Source organism: Conger conger, chromosome 3 (genome assembly GCF_963514075.1).
Source record: "Conger conger chromosome 3, fConCon1.1, whole genome shotgun sequence".
Classification (NCBI taxonomy): domain Eukaryota; kingdom Metazoa; phylum Chordata; class Actinopteri; order Anguilliformes; family Congridae; genus Conger; species Conger conger.
This window is the reverse complement of record NC_083762.1, coordinates 52,444,905-52,461,111: the sequence shown is the minus strand read 5'-3', so window position 1 is coordinate 52,461,111 and position 16,207 is coordinate 52,444,905. Positions and strand designations below refer to the sequence as shown.

General features: G+C 44.1%; 1 protein-coding gene across 2 annotated transcripts in view; it reads right to left on the bottom strand.

Moving 5' to 3' along the window:
- cdkl5 (cyclin dependent kinase like 5) overlaps window positions 1–16,207 on the bottom strand; it is a 144,350-nt gene that overhangs the window by 8,679 nt on the left and 119,464 nt on the right. Inside the window, exons 12-18 of one of the 2 annotated variants that reach the window (XM_061234360.1) lie at window positions 13,918–14,995; window positions 6,713–6,814; window positions 6,055–6,160; window positions 5,643–5,766; window positions 4,065–4,170; window positions 2,979–3,101; window positions 830–1,069 (exon numbers count right to left, since the gene is read on the bottom strand). In XM_061234360.1, the coding sequence (XP_061090344.1) occupies window positions 830–1,069; window positions 2,979–3,101; window positions 4,065–4,170; window positions 5,643–5,766; window positions 6,055–6,160; window positions 6,713–6,814; window positions 13,918–14,995 (1,879 nt within the window). The remainder of the gene's footprint in view (window positions 1–829; window positions 1,070–2,978; window positions 3,102–4,064; window positions 4,171–5,642; window positions 5,767–6,054; window positions 6,161–6,712; window positions 6,815–13,917; window positions 14,996–16,207) is intronic. The other variant, XM_061234361.1, reaches the window with a different exon arrangement.

Sequence of the window (16,207 nt, the reverse complement as noted above, 5' to 3'; positions counted from 1 at the left end):
TTTCTCAGGCAGATTTGTTCATCTGAAGGAGTTCTACTGATGTAAGTTATAGGATTTTTCATTATCCATTGCCAAAGATACACTCTTTGAAAAACAGCATATATGCTATAGCGCCCTCTATTGGCCATCTGACTGCAAATATTACATGCTGGTTTCAAGTCATGACATGGACACACTCAGTTTCATGTTTGGACATGGCTAAGCCTGCCAAATTGCTGCCGATATCTGAATGGCTGATTGTGGCAATGCTTTTTAAGATATCTTTACGATGTTGACTTGCAAAGAGATGGAAGATACCAAATGTCAATCTGATTGGTCAAATGGTTGAAGAATGATATGTACTATAACTTATTTGCTTCTTATACCACTAACTATTGGCAGACATGCGCAAACAACTGGCAATTAAAAAAATAGAATAACAAAAAGTGATAAAGTTTATCGGGGTTACTCCCATCATGCTCTAGGAAAAATGTTGAGTTTGTGACAAAATTAAAAATGGCGGAAAACATTTGGCAGATGCAAATTAAATTGGGAATATACATTTTGTTGGACATCAACCAAGGAATCTAGGAAAAAAACTCATTTTGATTCTAGACTCAATTGTTCAGGAGTTGTGAGCTAAAACGTAAGTGGTTGCAGCGTCATTGCGATAACATTAACAATTAATGCTCAAGACTTACTGTTTTTGCCGATTCAGTTTCAGCAAAGAAAAAGAATTTTTAAATAAAATAAAAACAATACGGTTCCAGCAGTGTGTGCTTGGACCCCTAATAATATACTATTTTCTGTATTTTAGACCATTTTGTTATTTAATTTTGAGGTGTCTTACCTGAGAGTGGGGTTCGGTCAGCTTTTCTGGAGGCCACTCGTTATCTCTGTCTCTATCTCGGTCTCTCTCTCGTTCTCTTTCCCTTTCTCTCTCTCGTTCTCGATCGCGGTCACGGTCTCGGTCGCGATCCCGGTCCCTGTCGCGGTCTCTCTCGCGGTTCCTGTGCCGGCTGCTCTGGTGAGTGGAAGACCGAACGGCCTTCTGTATGACCACATGATCCTGGCCGTCGCTGGGAACCTGCTGTTCACAATGGGAAGTGAGGCGGTCAGCGACGCATCTGTCAGACCCAACACACCCCTTTCCACCAGCCCAAAAGTGTATCTTCCAAAACGCCCCCAAGCCCCAGGTGAGGGAGAGTCCAGCTGACAGGCAGGTGCTCAGGTTTGCATCCAAGACTTCCATATAGGCCTTTGAAAAACCAGCAGTGGGTGTTCTAATGGGCTTTTCTAAGAAATGCATTCATTTTAGAATGGCAGCAGCCATAATAATACTGCATAGGGGAAAACAAAAAGAGTACTCTATCACTTCTGTTGCTATCATTTCAATACTTTATACTTTATTTATTTTCCATAAATAGACCCACAGAAAGCAGTTGACCAGGCAATGCCCCTCCACTTTCCCTAGAACTGACTATATACTTACTGTACTTTTAGGCATTGAACAAACACCATTATTCAGTGACTCATGCTTACATCACTTGCTATCCATATAAACCGGTGAATACAGACTTAAGTATTCAGGTTAAATACCTTACTCAAAGCACTTTGGCCACTGAACCACTTCTGAGTTATGATCTTTGTCTAACCAGTGGTGTTCCAGGACCATTGACGGTAGGTCACTGGCTGAACTGGGGCTGCCTCCTGCTCTCATACATTAACACCTGGTTAATATGATCACTTCTGCCAGGCAGATGGACTCTCCCATCCCCCGCCCCGGGACCCTGAGTGATTTGGGGGCACTGTATGGGTGACAGCGTGCACCCTGGCTCCTGCAGGCACCAGGCTCAGCTCCAGGCGGCTGTGAAACCATGCATCCCTCCTCCTCCTCCTCCTCCTCCTCCATGGCTCCCCGCGGCAGCCCGGGCCCCCTCCCACCGCATGCTGTTAGCTGCCCCACTGGCCCCCCCTTGTGGCGACGTCACATCACACCAGGAAACCACACGGCGGATCCATCACACAACAGCCCCTCTCAGAGAGATGAGAGGCCTTCTCATTGGCCCGGCTGCACTGCCTGTGTCTGGAAAATCCTGCACGCCACTGCCAGCTGAGGAGCCAGCGCATTATGACTTAATTTAGACCAACCCTGGTCTTGGAGAGCTACAGGGTCTGCTGGTCAAAATCAGCACCCTGTTGAGACCCAACTAACCAGGGGAGGTGAGTGAACAGTGTAATCAACTGCTCTAAATGATTAACTGAGTGCAGAGTAACAATGAAACCCCCCCCCCCCAGGGCTGCTGATTTTGAGGCAAAAAATGCAATTCCCAAGCAGAGCAAAACAGTGTTCCATTTACTGAGAGAACAACGGGTTTGTACCATAAAGGACTCTACTGTCCGGCCAAAGCATGGCCTTGCCACCGGCCTGCTCAGACCACATGTATGGTGAAGCCCAGCATATGGTGGATTGCAAATGTAGAGGCTTTGCCATGCAATGTGCACATGATCATAACCTATTCAAAAGCTAATCAGCAGTTTTAATTGATCATACACATACACTTTTTGAAAAAAGAACAATATGAAAAATAAATAATTACGAGAGAACAGGAAAGTGTAGTGTAGTCTTTTGCAATGCCCAGACTGCCATAAATATACACGGGTACACACACAGACACAACCACACTGTGAAATTCCTCATCCTCAGGGAGACCCGAGGAAGTACAATTGCCTGATGGGAACGCTGAAGCTCCTAACTCCGAAGAGTGACCTAATTCCCCCCTACCCGCATTAATCTGTCACCCACTCCCTGAGGCTGGGGCGGTCACGTGATGGATCTGCTCTCCTGGTTTCATGTCCATTGTAAAAAATAAAAATTATACTGTCATACACTGGATAACAAAAAAATCAAAACCAATCGATGTTGATTAATAATGTTAATAGCATGCATCGGTGGTTTGGTCATTGGTGAGTTAATGTGCAATACACAAATGTAATACCATAGGTGAGGAGACTACGGGAGGGGCTTTCATAGAGAAGCTATGTTTTATATTATTCTTTGAATTAAACAGAGGGAAAAGGCATTTCTTGATGCTCGGATTCCTTCCATCGTCGAATTCTGTCTGCAATATAAGATGCAAAAGACTGGAGTGGCACATTGGAAAACTCAGGACAGGCAACAGCACAATCTTTTGTTGTTTTATTCACCAAAAGGAAGCACATAGCACAGTTCAATATTTAAATAAAGGCAGGAGAAATATTCAGTGTTTGCCATGTTTGATTTAGTTCCTGATGTAGGTCATCCTTGCTTTTGGCAGTCTTTCCCCAAAAAATTAACAATCCAGAAAAACATGATAACAGCATGATAATTTGGCACAGAAACTCCTCTCCCACGAGTTCCAAACAGCCATGAACCAATGTCGGCACATTTTGTGCCCTTTCAGCCATCACTCCTTCTTTGACACCAGTCTGTTGCCAAGTCCAGCATTATGTCATTTTCAAGGCAGAACAGACAAGAACAGCAAAAACTGAAAAACTATACAATGTCAAATCTAAAAAGTCCCACAAATGGCTTCAGCGATATGGAATTACAGTAAGCCAAAGAAACCACGAATAACCCGATTCATCCAGGCAGTGTTTATAAAAATTGATTGTAAATCTTGAAACTTTTTTCTCCTAGATAAATTGACTTCACCATTTTAATTTACAAACTGTAAAAACATCTACTGGAAAATTTCTGAAAACTGCATGAGTATTGAGAATTGAAATACAGTCATTTGAATTTGAAGTGAGAGTGATTGTGCAGGTGGGTCTGGCAAGGACTGTAATATCACCCTTAAGAGACAATCAGAGATGCTTAATGCCAAGGATATGGGTATTTCACTATTTGTGTTCCTAGGGCACAGGTATTTTAGTGCTGTGTTCAAAGGACACAGCCATTTTGAGATTTGAGCTAATTGTTTCTCTCACAGGGAGTGACGCCTGAGCCTCAGAGACCATGGACAACGCCAACTGTTTAAAGTGCCAGGACAGCCCCTCTCACCAGCCAGCAGTGAAGACCAGACAAGAGACTGTGTGGTACCCACCGTTTGAGATTTCTTCTTTTTCTTCTTTATTGCTCTGAAGAAGCCCTGCTTCTCCTTCTCTTTGGAAGGTTCCGGAGGGTTCATGGTCACGGCCTCCGGAGTGTTCCTGAGGCACAGCAACAGTAAGGATCTTGCTGAGCACTTCAAAATAATAATGAGCCTTACAACAAAACAGTTTCTTTGCCTGCCAACTCAATTAACGCATTTTTACTCTATGGGATGAACTGGACTACTGCTTAAACAAAATGGAGGGAAACTTAATAACAAATAGTTTTTTTTCCATCATACAACACCAAACAGAAAACAAATACATTGAACATACTGCGAGGTCCATAAGTATTTGGACAGTGGTACAATTTATGTTCCTTCGGCTGTACTCCAGCACATTAGATTTGAAATGAAACGAAGAATATGAGGCTAAAATGCAGACAGTCACCTGTAATTTGTGGGTATGTACATCCATGCTGATCTATGTTAGAATTGCATCAATTAAAGGACAGTTGGATTCTCAGGTGTTTCTGATTAGGCAGGTGTATTCAATTTCTTCCTTAGTGCAGGTATAGAAAATATTCAGTATTGAGTCTTGATTCTAGGCTTTTGATTGTCTTTGGAGTCTGTTATTGGCGCTTGTCAATGTGAGGACCAAAATTGTGCCAATGACAGACAAGGAAGCCATGAGGCTGAGAAATAAGAAGAAAAGTACATTTGTACAGATAAGACCAAGGCTGGCTCTCTATTCAGTAAATAGTAAACTACAGCTGTCAGCCATGTTGTTCTTGCGTCCAAATTAAAAAATGACTCACATTTTGAGGGCACTAGAAATATCTCATAATGCACTGTAAAATCTAGTGACCGACCATGATCACTAGAAAGGTGAATATGAACCACAATGCTTTGCAACCAGCATTTTCCCTAACTTTATTATATACAAATCATTTTTCATTCTCGTTTTAAGTTGTGAGAGACGAAGGTGCGGTCCAGGATGAATTCAAATTAAAGAACAGCTCTTCTGGGTTTTGCCACGTCGATGACAAATACGTTTTCATTGAGCATTACAATAAAAAACAACTAACCTAATATACTGTATTCATTATTCAGTAGTACAAAATGCGGTTTGTCCAGTAAGTGGCAGTGTTTGTTAGCCAGCTAAAACGCTACAATGTCTTATAGTTGAGGTTATTTGTAACAAACAAGTAGGTGACATCCAGTCTATTGACTAAAAGCTGCAACAGCATTCTAATAAAGTTGTGTTCTGTTCAATTTTCAGATATAAATGTCTAGGGGGGTTGTGCAGTTTACTCAGTGTGTTCTTTTACATGTCCCAAATTACACAAAAAATAAGCCTAGGCCATGTGTTTCATGTTTAATTATTTCTTTTTTTTGTCAAAATAAAAATCAACATGCATCACCCGATATGGATGTAAATACCCTCAAATCTGCACTCATTGCATCATTTCAAATTGCATAATTTCAAATCCAATGTCCTGGAGTACAGAGCCAAAAGAGAAGAAGAGAAATTGTACCACTGTCCAAACACTGACCTCACTGTAGTTCCACTGGCTGGATTTGAGAGCTCACCAGGGGTCGAAGGTCGTCTGGCGCTTAGAATGATTGGTCATGGCACTGTTATCCCCGCCCCCTCCAGACCCCCGGCCTGGCACGCTGCTCTCATGGAAGGTGTTGTCCGGTCGGGGGGAAGGTACTGAACCCCAAAACACAGCCCCAAACTCAGTGAGAGAGTTGCCGAGCAGAATCCAACACAAGGGAAAGAGGAAGAGGAGGAAGAGGACAGGGAGGAGGAAGAAAGGAAGAGGAGGAAGAAGAGGAACTAGAAGAGAAGCTAGAGTAGGAGGAGACTGAAGAAGAAGAAGAGAGACCAGATGGCAGAGGAAGGGCTTTGGGGAAGATGGGCAGAGGTAGAGGTATGGAAAGAGGAGGAAGAAGAGGAACAGGAGGAAGAGGGAGAGGAGGGGCTTCAACCAGCCTGTACCTCTGTAGAAGCTGCCCACCCGGCGCGGCATGGAGTCACTGTAGATGATGCGGTTCTCCTTGGACGACGCGCCATCCTCCAGGTGTGTGTCATGGTACATGCCAACCTAGACCACAAGAGGGCGTTACTGAGACCAGGACAGGGGCAAGTTAAAGAAAGACACATCTCTCTGTTCAGCACAGAGTGGGGCTCGAGAGCACTCTGTGAGCTGTGCCCTCCAGGATCCAGCTCTCGTGCGACATTTCTGATAAAGAAAAGAGAGATGGACAGAGTGCAGGAAGAAAGCAAACGGAAAGCAGGAAGCCTTTTTTCCACTTCACTCACTTTTCATGCTAATAAAAAAAGCAAAATGAGCTACAAACTTTAAAAAAAACAGCCTCAGCTGAAAAACATTCATAAAACAGGCATATAAACACTAAAAGAAACAAATCAAGATATAAAATACATCATCTAATCAGTAAAGGACCTATATAATGCTACGTGTATGTGCCTAAGCCATTAACTGAGATAAGACGGGGGGAGAGGGGGCTGTGTTGTCTCAAGCAGGGTTTAGTGAAGGCGGGGTGTCGCCCATTGCTCGGGTCAGAAGAGTGGATGGCAGCCCCCTGGCTGGGGACTGGTGGGTGCGGGACTGTGCAGGGGTGACAGCAGGTCGGACCTCGCTTTTTTGACGCTGTGTGGGAAAGGGTGCTGTGTTGTCCCGCGTGGAGTCTTTTATCGGGGCTCGGGTGTGGGTCGCCTCTGTAGGAGACTGGTTGCTCTGTTGGCAGAATGGAGAGCAGTGAAGCAGACAGCAGGCCAGGGCCCGGCGCATTGCAGTACAGACAAACAGCGGCACATAGAAACACACACACATACGCATAACAATGAACGCTGCGGATACAGAGCCCTGTGACGTTAAATCTGCGGACTCGCGCCCCACCACAGGCTGTGAAAGTGCGCATGTTATCGAGGTTGCCGGAGATGCATATACCTCGACTGCTAACATACTGCGCACACACACTCTTTGCTCATTGTTATGATCGGGAAAGCAAGTTTTATTAGCTGTTACAGAGTAAGCTGCAAGATTAGCGACGTTAGCAAGCTAATTTTATTTAGCCAAGTAGGCTAATAATGTTAGCTCAATTGATGAGTCAATGACAAATGTCAATTCACTTGCGTGAAAAATAAGTGCAATGAAAAGCGTGAATATTCCACCCAAAATCTAAAAGTCTACTAATATGTCTCCAAATATTGAAGTTATTTGGGGACATTTCAAGTTTCAAATTAAGTTAAATTTCAAATAAGCCATGAGATTAGACTGGGTAAACACAATGGATGGGAAAAACCTGCTTCTCAAGACTACAGTAGATGAACTTATCTTATTTGACTGACCATGCAATGACATTGGATGTTGCATCAGTTTGAATCAACTGCTGCCGCTGAAGCTAATGATGCAAGAATTGACTAAATGAGGCACATGCGGGGGGCACTTTCCATTTTTATTATTATTTTTTTAACCAAAAATGGACCAGTTTAAAAACTTCCCTGTACATAGACACTCTGCTAAATTATCCTTATTTTATGAGCTAAAAGGCTGAACCCATCTGGTATATGGGACACTTTATCGGCTATATGATTCTGACAGTGGTTTAGTGCAAAGGTGAGCTTAACAAACTCTTTTTTAACATGTTATATACAGTGGGCTCAAAAATTATTGGCACCCCTGACAGAAAATGAACAAACAATACTCAAAAACATTCTAAACAATATATTTATAGACAAACTCGAAATACCAACATGTGATAAATACTGTGCTATATTAATGTTTCAATGGAACCAACAAAAATCTTTTACTGATTTAAGTAAAAATCAATTTCCTCCAAATCAATGTTTTACAATTATTGGCACTCTTAAAGATTATTGTAAATAACACCTACCAAAATTAAACAAGGTATTAAATTCTATGTGTTAAGGAACTGTATTGGGTGATTACATCACTTCCTGTTTCACTAGGGTATAAAAATGAGCTAACACACATGCAATATCCCTTTGTCATCCAACACCATGCAGAAAACAAAAGAATTGGCAGTTCAAAGGAGGCAGATGGTCGTAGACCTTCATAAACGTGGTAATGGCTACAAGAAAATTCACAAACGATTGAATATACCACTGAGTACTGTCAGAGCAATTATAAAAAAGTTCAAAAGATATGGAACCGTTGAAAATCACATGGGTAGAGGACGCAACTGCATCTTGCCCCCCAGGATACTGAGGAGAATGGTGAGAGAAGCAACAAAATCCCCAAGGATCACAGTGAAAGAATTGCAGGCCTTGGTGGCATCTTGGGGTCACCAGGTTTCAAAAAGCACCATGAGACGCCACCTCCATAACAACAGCCTCATTGGAAGGGTTGCCAGAAGAAAGCCTTTTCTGACCACAAGACACAGAAGAAAGCGCTTGGAGTTTGCCAAACGTCATTTACATCATGACTGGAACAAGGTTCTCTGGTCAGATGAGACCAAAATTGAACATTTTGGTCAGATACAGCATCGGTATGTTTGGCGTAGGAACAGAGATTACATTACATTACATTACATTATTGGCATTTGGCAGACGCTCTTATCCAGAGCGACGTACAACAAAGTGCATACCCATAACCAGGGATAAGTTCGCTGAAAGACCCTAGAGGTAAGTACAATTTCAACTGCTACCTGTACAAGGAGAAGCACCTCATTCCCACAGTGAAATATTGTGGTGGGTCAGTCATGTTTTGGGGCTGTTTTAATTCCAGAGGTCCAGGGGCACTGGTTAGGATTGATGGCATAATGAATTCCAGCAAGTATCAGGCAATTTTGGCTTAAAATCTGGTACCCTCTGCCAGAAGTCTGGGACTTGGTCGTAGGTGGACTTTCCAACAAGACAATGACCCAAAACACACCTCAAGATCCACACAGAAATGGTTCCGTGACAACAAAATCAACGTTCTGCAATGGCCAGCTCAGTCACCAGACCGCAATCCAATCGAAAACCTGTGGGCTGAGTTGAAGAGGTCAGTTGATAAGCACAAACCCAAGAACGTGAAGGATCTTGAAAGGATATGCAAAGAGGAATGGTCCAAAATACCTCCAAATGTGTTCCTTAATCTTGTCAAAAATTACAGGAAGAGACTCCATGCTGTTATCCTTGCCAGAGGTGGTTGCACTAAGTACTAGGTGAAGGGTGCCAATAATTCGGAAACCTTGATTATGTTGAAATTTATTTTTTATTAAATGATTGTTATGATTTTTGTTGTTTCCATTGAAACATTAGTAAAGTACAGTATTTGGCACATATTACCATCCATCCATCCATTATCTGAACCCGCTTATCCTGATCAGGGTCGCAGGGGGCTGGAGCCTATCCCAGCATACATTGGGCGAAAGGCAGGAATACACCCTGGACAGGTCGCCAGTCCATCGCAGGGCACACGCACCATTCACTCACACACTCATGCCTACGGGCAATTTAGACTCTCCAATCGGTCTAACCTGCATGTCTTTGGACAGTGGGAGGAAACCGGAGTACCCGGAGGAAACCCACGCAGACACGGGGAGAACATGCAAACTCCGCACAGAGAGGCCCCGGCCGACGGGGATTGGAACCCAGGACCTCCTTGCTGTGAGGCGGCAGTGCTACCCACTGCACCATCCGTGCCGCCTCTGGTATATTACCTTTCTCTATAATTATATTATTCTTTTTTTTTAAGCCTTGTTTGTGCATTGCTGGTGCCAATAATTCTTGAGCCCACTGTAGATGCTAGCTTGCTACATGATTTATTAAATGTATTAATATTATGTATTTGATTTATATTTCATTTTGTATAATACTGTCAAAAAGAGAGCAGTCTACTCTTGTTTTGTATATTTTTTATATAAAAAACAAAAAACAAAAATTCAGTCCATGTGTGAAGTTAACAGACAGAGAAGGGACCATAGCTCAGAAGGAGCCATGACAGGGGGTCAAATCCATGCATTTGATATTTGGCTTGAGAGATGGGTTGCACGTCTCATCATTACTTGATTTGTATTCGTATTTTGGCACACGTTACTCACACTAAATATTTAAATGAAACTGCACATAAACTTGCATTGGTGCGATTCGCTCTGTTAAGTTTCCAGAACGTAATTAAATTAAGTCAACTGGTGCAAAGTTAGTCATAAACCGTCATTAGCTACGACCAGCTTGTTAGCTCGCCAATCTAAATGTGAGTGGTACTATTACATTACATTACATTATTGGCATTTGGCAGACGCTCTTATCCAGAGCGACGTACAACAAAGTGCATACCCCTAACCAGGGATAAGTTTGCTGAAAGACCCTAGAGGGAAGTACAATTTCAACTGCTACCTGTACAACATACAGACAGACAGCACATTTACTATGTAGTCAATTCTTCTTAATTCACATATCCAATTCTGTCCACATATCTTAATTCACCAACACCATATCCAATATTCTAGGTTGTGGTGGTGGTGTATATGCCATAATAGTTACCCTTACACAACTAGCCTATAAAACGTAATCCATCCATCCATCCATTATCTGAACCCGCTTATCCTGAACAGGGTCGCAGGGGGGCTGGAGCCTATCCCAGCATACATTGGGCGAAAGGCAGGAATACACCCTGGACAGGTTGCCAGTCCATCGCAGGGCACACACACCACTCACTCACACACTCATACCTATGGGCAATTTAGACTCTCCAATCAGCCTAACTTGCATGTCTTTGGACTGTGGGAGGAAACCGGAGTACCCGGAGGAAACCCACGCAGACACGGGGAGAACATGCAAACTCCGCACAGAGAGGCCCCGGCCGACGGGGATTGGAACCCAGGACCTCCTTGCTGTGAGGCGGCAGTGCTACCCACTGCACCATCCGTGCCGCCTATAAAACGTAATGCACATTCAAAATCAGTATCACAATTATCAATGAGTGCCAACTGGATCTTAACTCACAATGCTTCAAAATGGTTTAGTTATATTACATTGTTCCAGGTTTGCATCATGTAGCTACACATCTGGCTAGCTACAGCAGTTAGTCAGCCATCAGTAGGCTATTGATTGGGCACAACAATGATGATAATATCATGTAAGCTAGTTCTGAACGCTCGGTGCAGTGAAAGACAGACACAATGTGAAATCAAAAACTGGTCTGTGAAGGCTTTACCTACAGTGCTTTCCACAGACACAATCTTCTCAATCACAATCCAATCTATATTAATTTGCCTTGCTCTCCCCTCTTCTTGGTCCCTTGGATGCCTAACAGGCTCAAAATTGCAAGTTTGTGGTCCTTTGTGCCTATAATTCATTTAATATAATTTCTTCACTAAGGGATTCAACTTCCTAGCTGTCTGCTGCCCTGTAGATATCTCACTTTTGGGACTGATGTATTGTGGATTCTCTCCATGCTGCAAAAAGTGCCTTATCACAGTGGTCCTTTCCTCAACAATTTGGATTACACATTTTCTCCACATACTTTAGTAGCTAGGCTCCTAGCCACATCATTTCGCACATCATCAACAGAAAGAAAAAGCCATACAATTAAATTACGTCAGGGTAATATTTTGCTTGCAGAAAGGCAGCAGGATTAAAATTTGGCAGGCCAGTGGATAGTGTAGTGAAACAAGATTAATTAAAGGAAGTTTTGACATCTGTGTCTGTGCAGGTTTTTGACCATTGGCTCCATTAAATTTGGAAAAAGGCTCAGATTGGAATGGAAACATAATTTTTTACATAATAGCCTATATCTGGATGGATCAAGAATGCTGAAATAAAGCTCATGGAAAATAATGAATATTTGATTTTGGAGTGGAATATCCCTTTAATTTGACCTGCACTGTGTGCTAATAAACTAAGCTTTAATAGTTTATGTCTATCCTTAAGAAATATTCAAGAGATACCACCATTTGAATAGTGTATTCTATGGGTTATGTTACTATGGTGCCTTGCACATGTATTATAGTTCTGAGCTGGTCAGCTTACATTAATGCTTTATTCATGTTGCACTTACACCTGCTGGTTTTGAAATATTTATCGCCATGTCTGGCTCTGAATCCTTCAGTTATGTCAGCCACAGTTGTCTTCTCTTTCATTGTACATACAGTAGTTGTGGATAAGAGTGCTTACTAAATGAAAGCAATGTGAAATATGAACTAATTGGAGGCTCCATTGTATTTGGACCACGCATTTCCAGCCAGCTGTAGTTACAGTGTGGTCCATAAGGATTTGGACAGTGACACAAATGTCGTTGTTTTGGCTCAACTCCAGCACATTGAATTAATTTGAAATGGGAATAAAAATGAGGTTAAATATAGAGTGTGTATAAAAATGGCTGAAATTCTTACACAGGTCACCCAATGTGGATATAAATTACATTACATTAATGGCATTTGGCAGATGCTCTTATTCAGAGTGACGTACAGTTGATTAGACTAAGCAGGAGACAATCCCCTGGAGCAATGCAGGGTTAAGGGCCTTGCTCAAGGGCCCTGTGTGAAATCTTATTGTGGCTACACCGGGGATCAAACCACCGACCTTGCAGGTCCCAGTCATGTACCTTAACCACTACGCTACAGGCTGCACTACATAACCTCAAATTACTGTAAACCTGACAGTCTACACTTTAGTCTCATATCATTTCATTTCAAATCCAATATTCTGGAGTACAAAGCCAAAAGAACTGTCACAGCCAATTGTGTCACTGTCCAAATACTTATGGACTGCACTGTAGGTATGTTATTACATTACTGTGATGCTGTATTTTCATAGCATATCACTGATCTTCTAATGGGCTACTTGCATTAACTACAGTACATCACAGAAATATGTGAATTGTACACTTGCTGTTGGTTAGAGCCAGGGGCCTGAGCACTCATTATTTAGATCTGAACTCACATTTGGAGTGTGTGGTAAATGCTACTCTATTCCAAAACCGGCCACAGAGATAGATTTAAACACAATTTTTGTAAATCAAGACAGGTACAGTGATACAACCAATATAAAATACATTGAGGCTGCTTGGTTTAAGCATTGAAACCCGAAGATCTTTTGCAAACCTACTGAATCCATATTCTCATTGATTGGAGTAGACATCAATGGCTGTTTGTAGTGATACAGTTGTTTTACATAACTTCATTAATATTACACCTAACACACCACTTTGCATTCCACACCGCAAGTCAAAAAAGGTGAATAAAGGAATAAATGTATCAGGAATGCGAAAATTCCATAATTTTACCTAACCTCTGTTTATGTTCATTATACTAGGTGTTGCAGTAGACTATTAACAAAAACCTCCCCAAGTTATATTTTGTAATTTAGTGGACATAATTCATGTTACATTTCAGCCACTTCATTCCTGATGTTCAGGAAGTCCTCAGTGCAAGTAGCTCATTGCACTATATCTGCTCTACATACAGTCTGACTGCATGAACAAGCTTCATGCTATCGGCAACATATAAAAAAACCAACCAACAAGCAAAAAATCTAATCTGAGCATCCAAGTGCTTTGAGAGCTATTCACAATTTTTGAGTTAAAGCAAGAGGCAGAAGAAGTTAGACCCTTTGCTAAAATGGGACTGAATCAGAGAAGCAATATTCCCATTCATTGTCTAGCCAACAAGACAAGAAGCTGCATTTTTTCCCCCTTCGCGGCACATGGAGCACAGGGCAACAGGAAGCGAGACTGAAGCTGCAAAAGGGAACCCCTTTCCCTTTAATCTAGAGACCTGACCATCGAGAGGCGGACATGACAGGAAGTGGTCAGCACTCCTTCCTCTGTATGTGAACACGGAGAGGGAAAGAAAGGTTATGGTAGAGGTGAGCGGACGGCGGGTTACTGACCCTGCTCACGTCCTCGGTGCAGTCCTCCCTGGAGGACCCGCCGGAGTGGCGGGTCAGCGTGCGGTGCTGGAGCTGCGGGGAGAGGAGCTGCAGGCTGCTGGCTCGCGTGGGCATGCCCTGCCCGACCGCCAGGCCGGGGTCGGGCCCGTGCAGCCGGTGCCGCTCCCGCCTCACGTACATGGAGTGGCGGTGGGGACGCTGCTGCGACGAGAAGGGGCTGGTGTAGCCCAGACCGTAGGGGAAAGACTCGTGGGGCGCCGACAGGGAGTGAGCATGGCTCCCTCCGGCCCCTCCGGCCACCCCGCCGCCTCCCCCGCCCGGTTCCAGCAGCTCCGGGGACACGGTCTCCTCCAGGTTTTTGTGACGGGCGGAGGAACGGCGGGAGTCCAGCGTCCCGCTCTCCAGGCGCGGGTTGGCCCGGCCCGAGGGGCTGAGGGCGGGCCGCTCGCCGTGTCGCCCGGACGGGCTCCCTGGGACATTGAGGTCCATGCAGCTGGAGGGGAAGTAGCGCGAGCCAGGTCCCGGCTGGTCGTCCGGGTGCAGCCGCGCCTCGCTCAGGTTGCCCACGGACTTGGCGTCGCTGAGTGCCCCGTGGCTCTTGGACAAGCTCAGGTAGGAGGCGGCGCTCTTGGTGGAGGAGGGCATGGAGCCATGGGAGGTCTCCATGTAGCTGTGGCGGCCGTGCTTCTCGCTGGACTGCAGCGTGCTCGTCTTGCCCTCGATGAAGGAGTGGCGGTTCTGCTGAGAGCGCGAGTTGGACTTCAGGTACTTGGCTCCGGGACCGTCGGCTGCCTTGGCCCCCACGCTGAAGTCGAACTCAGTCTTCCCCTTGGTGTCCTTGGGGCTGAGGAGGTGCGGCAGGTTGTTGTTGGCCAGGTCCTTGCTGCTGGAGGCCGAGCGGTTGAGGGACTGGGCCTGGTAGGTCTTGGGGTGGAGGGTGGGGCTGAGGCTGGTCGAGGCCGGCATGTTTCCGTTGAGAAAACTGTCGTTGCTGGGGTGCAGGTCCTCATGGCGGGGCAGGCTGGAGCAGTCCTTGCTGTTTGAACGGTGGTGTCCTGAGCTCTTGCCTCCATGATTCCTGAACCAAGGAAAACAAGAACCAAGGAAAATAAGAACGTCCCTTCAGCAAACTGATATTTATGTATTATTTCCTAAACTAGCTGAGGTGGATAATCCAGGTTCAGAAAGTAAAAGTCCTCCTTAGAATTTTGTTCCAATTACATAGATTTGCTAATTAGGACAATTCTTCAGTCAGGAGGCACCAATTAGTGAAATCAGCCAGCTGAGTTCACGGGTAGAAGACAGGATTCGTACTTTCTGACTTCCACCTCTGTACTGTAAACCAGGATTATGGTATGTGTTGGAAAATATGGGAGCCAAGCACAGTACAGTCAGCCCCCCCTGAAGTATCTCACCTTGTAGTTGGTCAATCTACAACCTTATCTAGCCCCTAATCCTGTGAAATGTGCCTCTTTGATCAGTACCTCCGTGTTATATCCTCGACCCCCTCCCTCCCAATTCCCCACACCTTGTTTCTCCCCCCTCACCAGATCCCCCCCATCATCCCTCTCCCCACTTCCTGTGATACGTTTTCATTCATGGCAATGTAAAATTGGTTCACTGTCTCCATTGAGGGACAGGGTATAAGTGTTTACCTTCTCCCACAGTTGTTGGTTCTTGTTGATCTGTACTTGGGGAACAGACCCCACTAGTTCCTCTACTATATTAAACTACCTATTTGAAACAAAGATGTACCTGCATTTATTTTTGTACTGACAATCAAATTTTGACTTCTCCCAATTTAAAATGCTATTTTGTATTCAAAAAGACTGACCTATCATCATGCTACCAATTCTAGTCAGAAAACAAGTAGAATTTTTCCATAAACCAGTTTTTAGTTGCCTGTTCAATCCCCAGTTTTTAATTAAACATTTTCAGTATCAACTATAGACTGCGATAGTCCCCACTAACTGCAGTGTGCATTGTCTTCCAAAAGTGCAGCTGATGCAGTTTTCTTTTCCCTGTGCAGTCCACCAGCTGAACTGTGCAGTCGTTGTGTCAGAGGTGTACACCTTAGCAAGCAGCTGGCTCAGGCAAACTGCACAGTGACTGATCAAGCACAAGATGAGGATTTACAAACTGAACTGAACCAGCTGAGCCCCACCCTCCCAAGGAAACACTGGCCTACCATCTGCTACCCTGCAGGGCTGCCAGCAGGTGTCAGTATGGGCATGGTCAGGACTGTAAGGTGATGTAACACTTTTCCTACATTGAACGATATTTGAAAAAA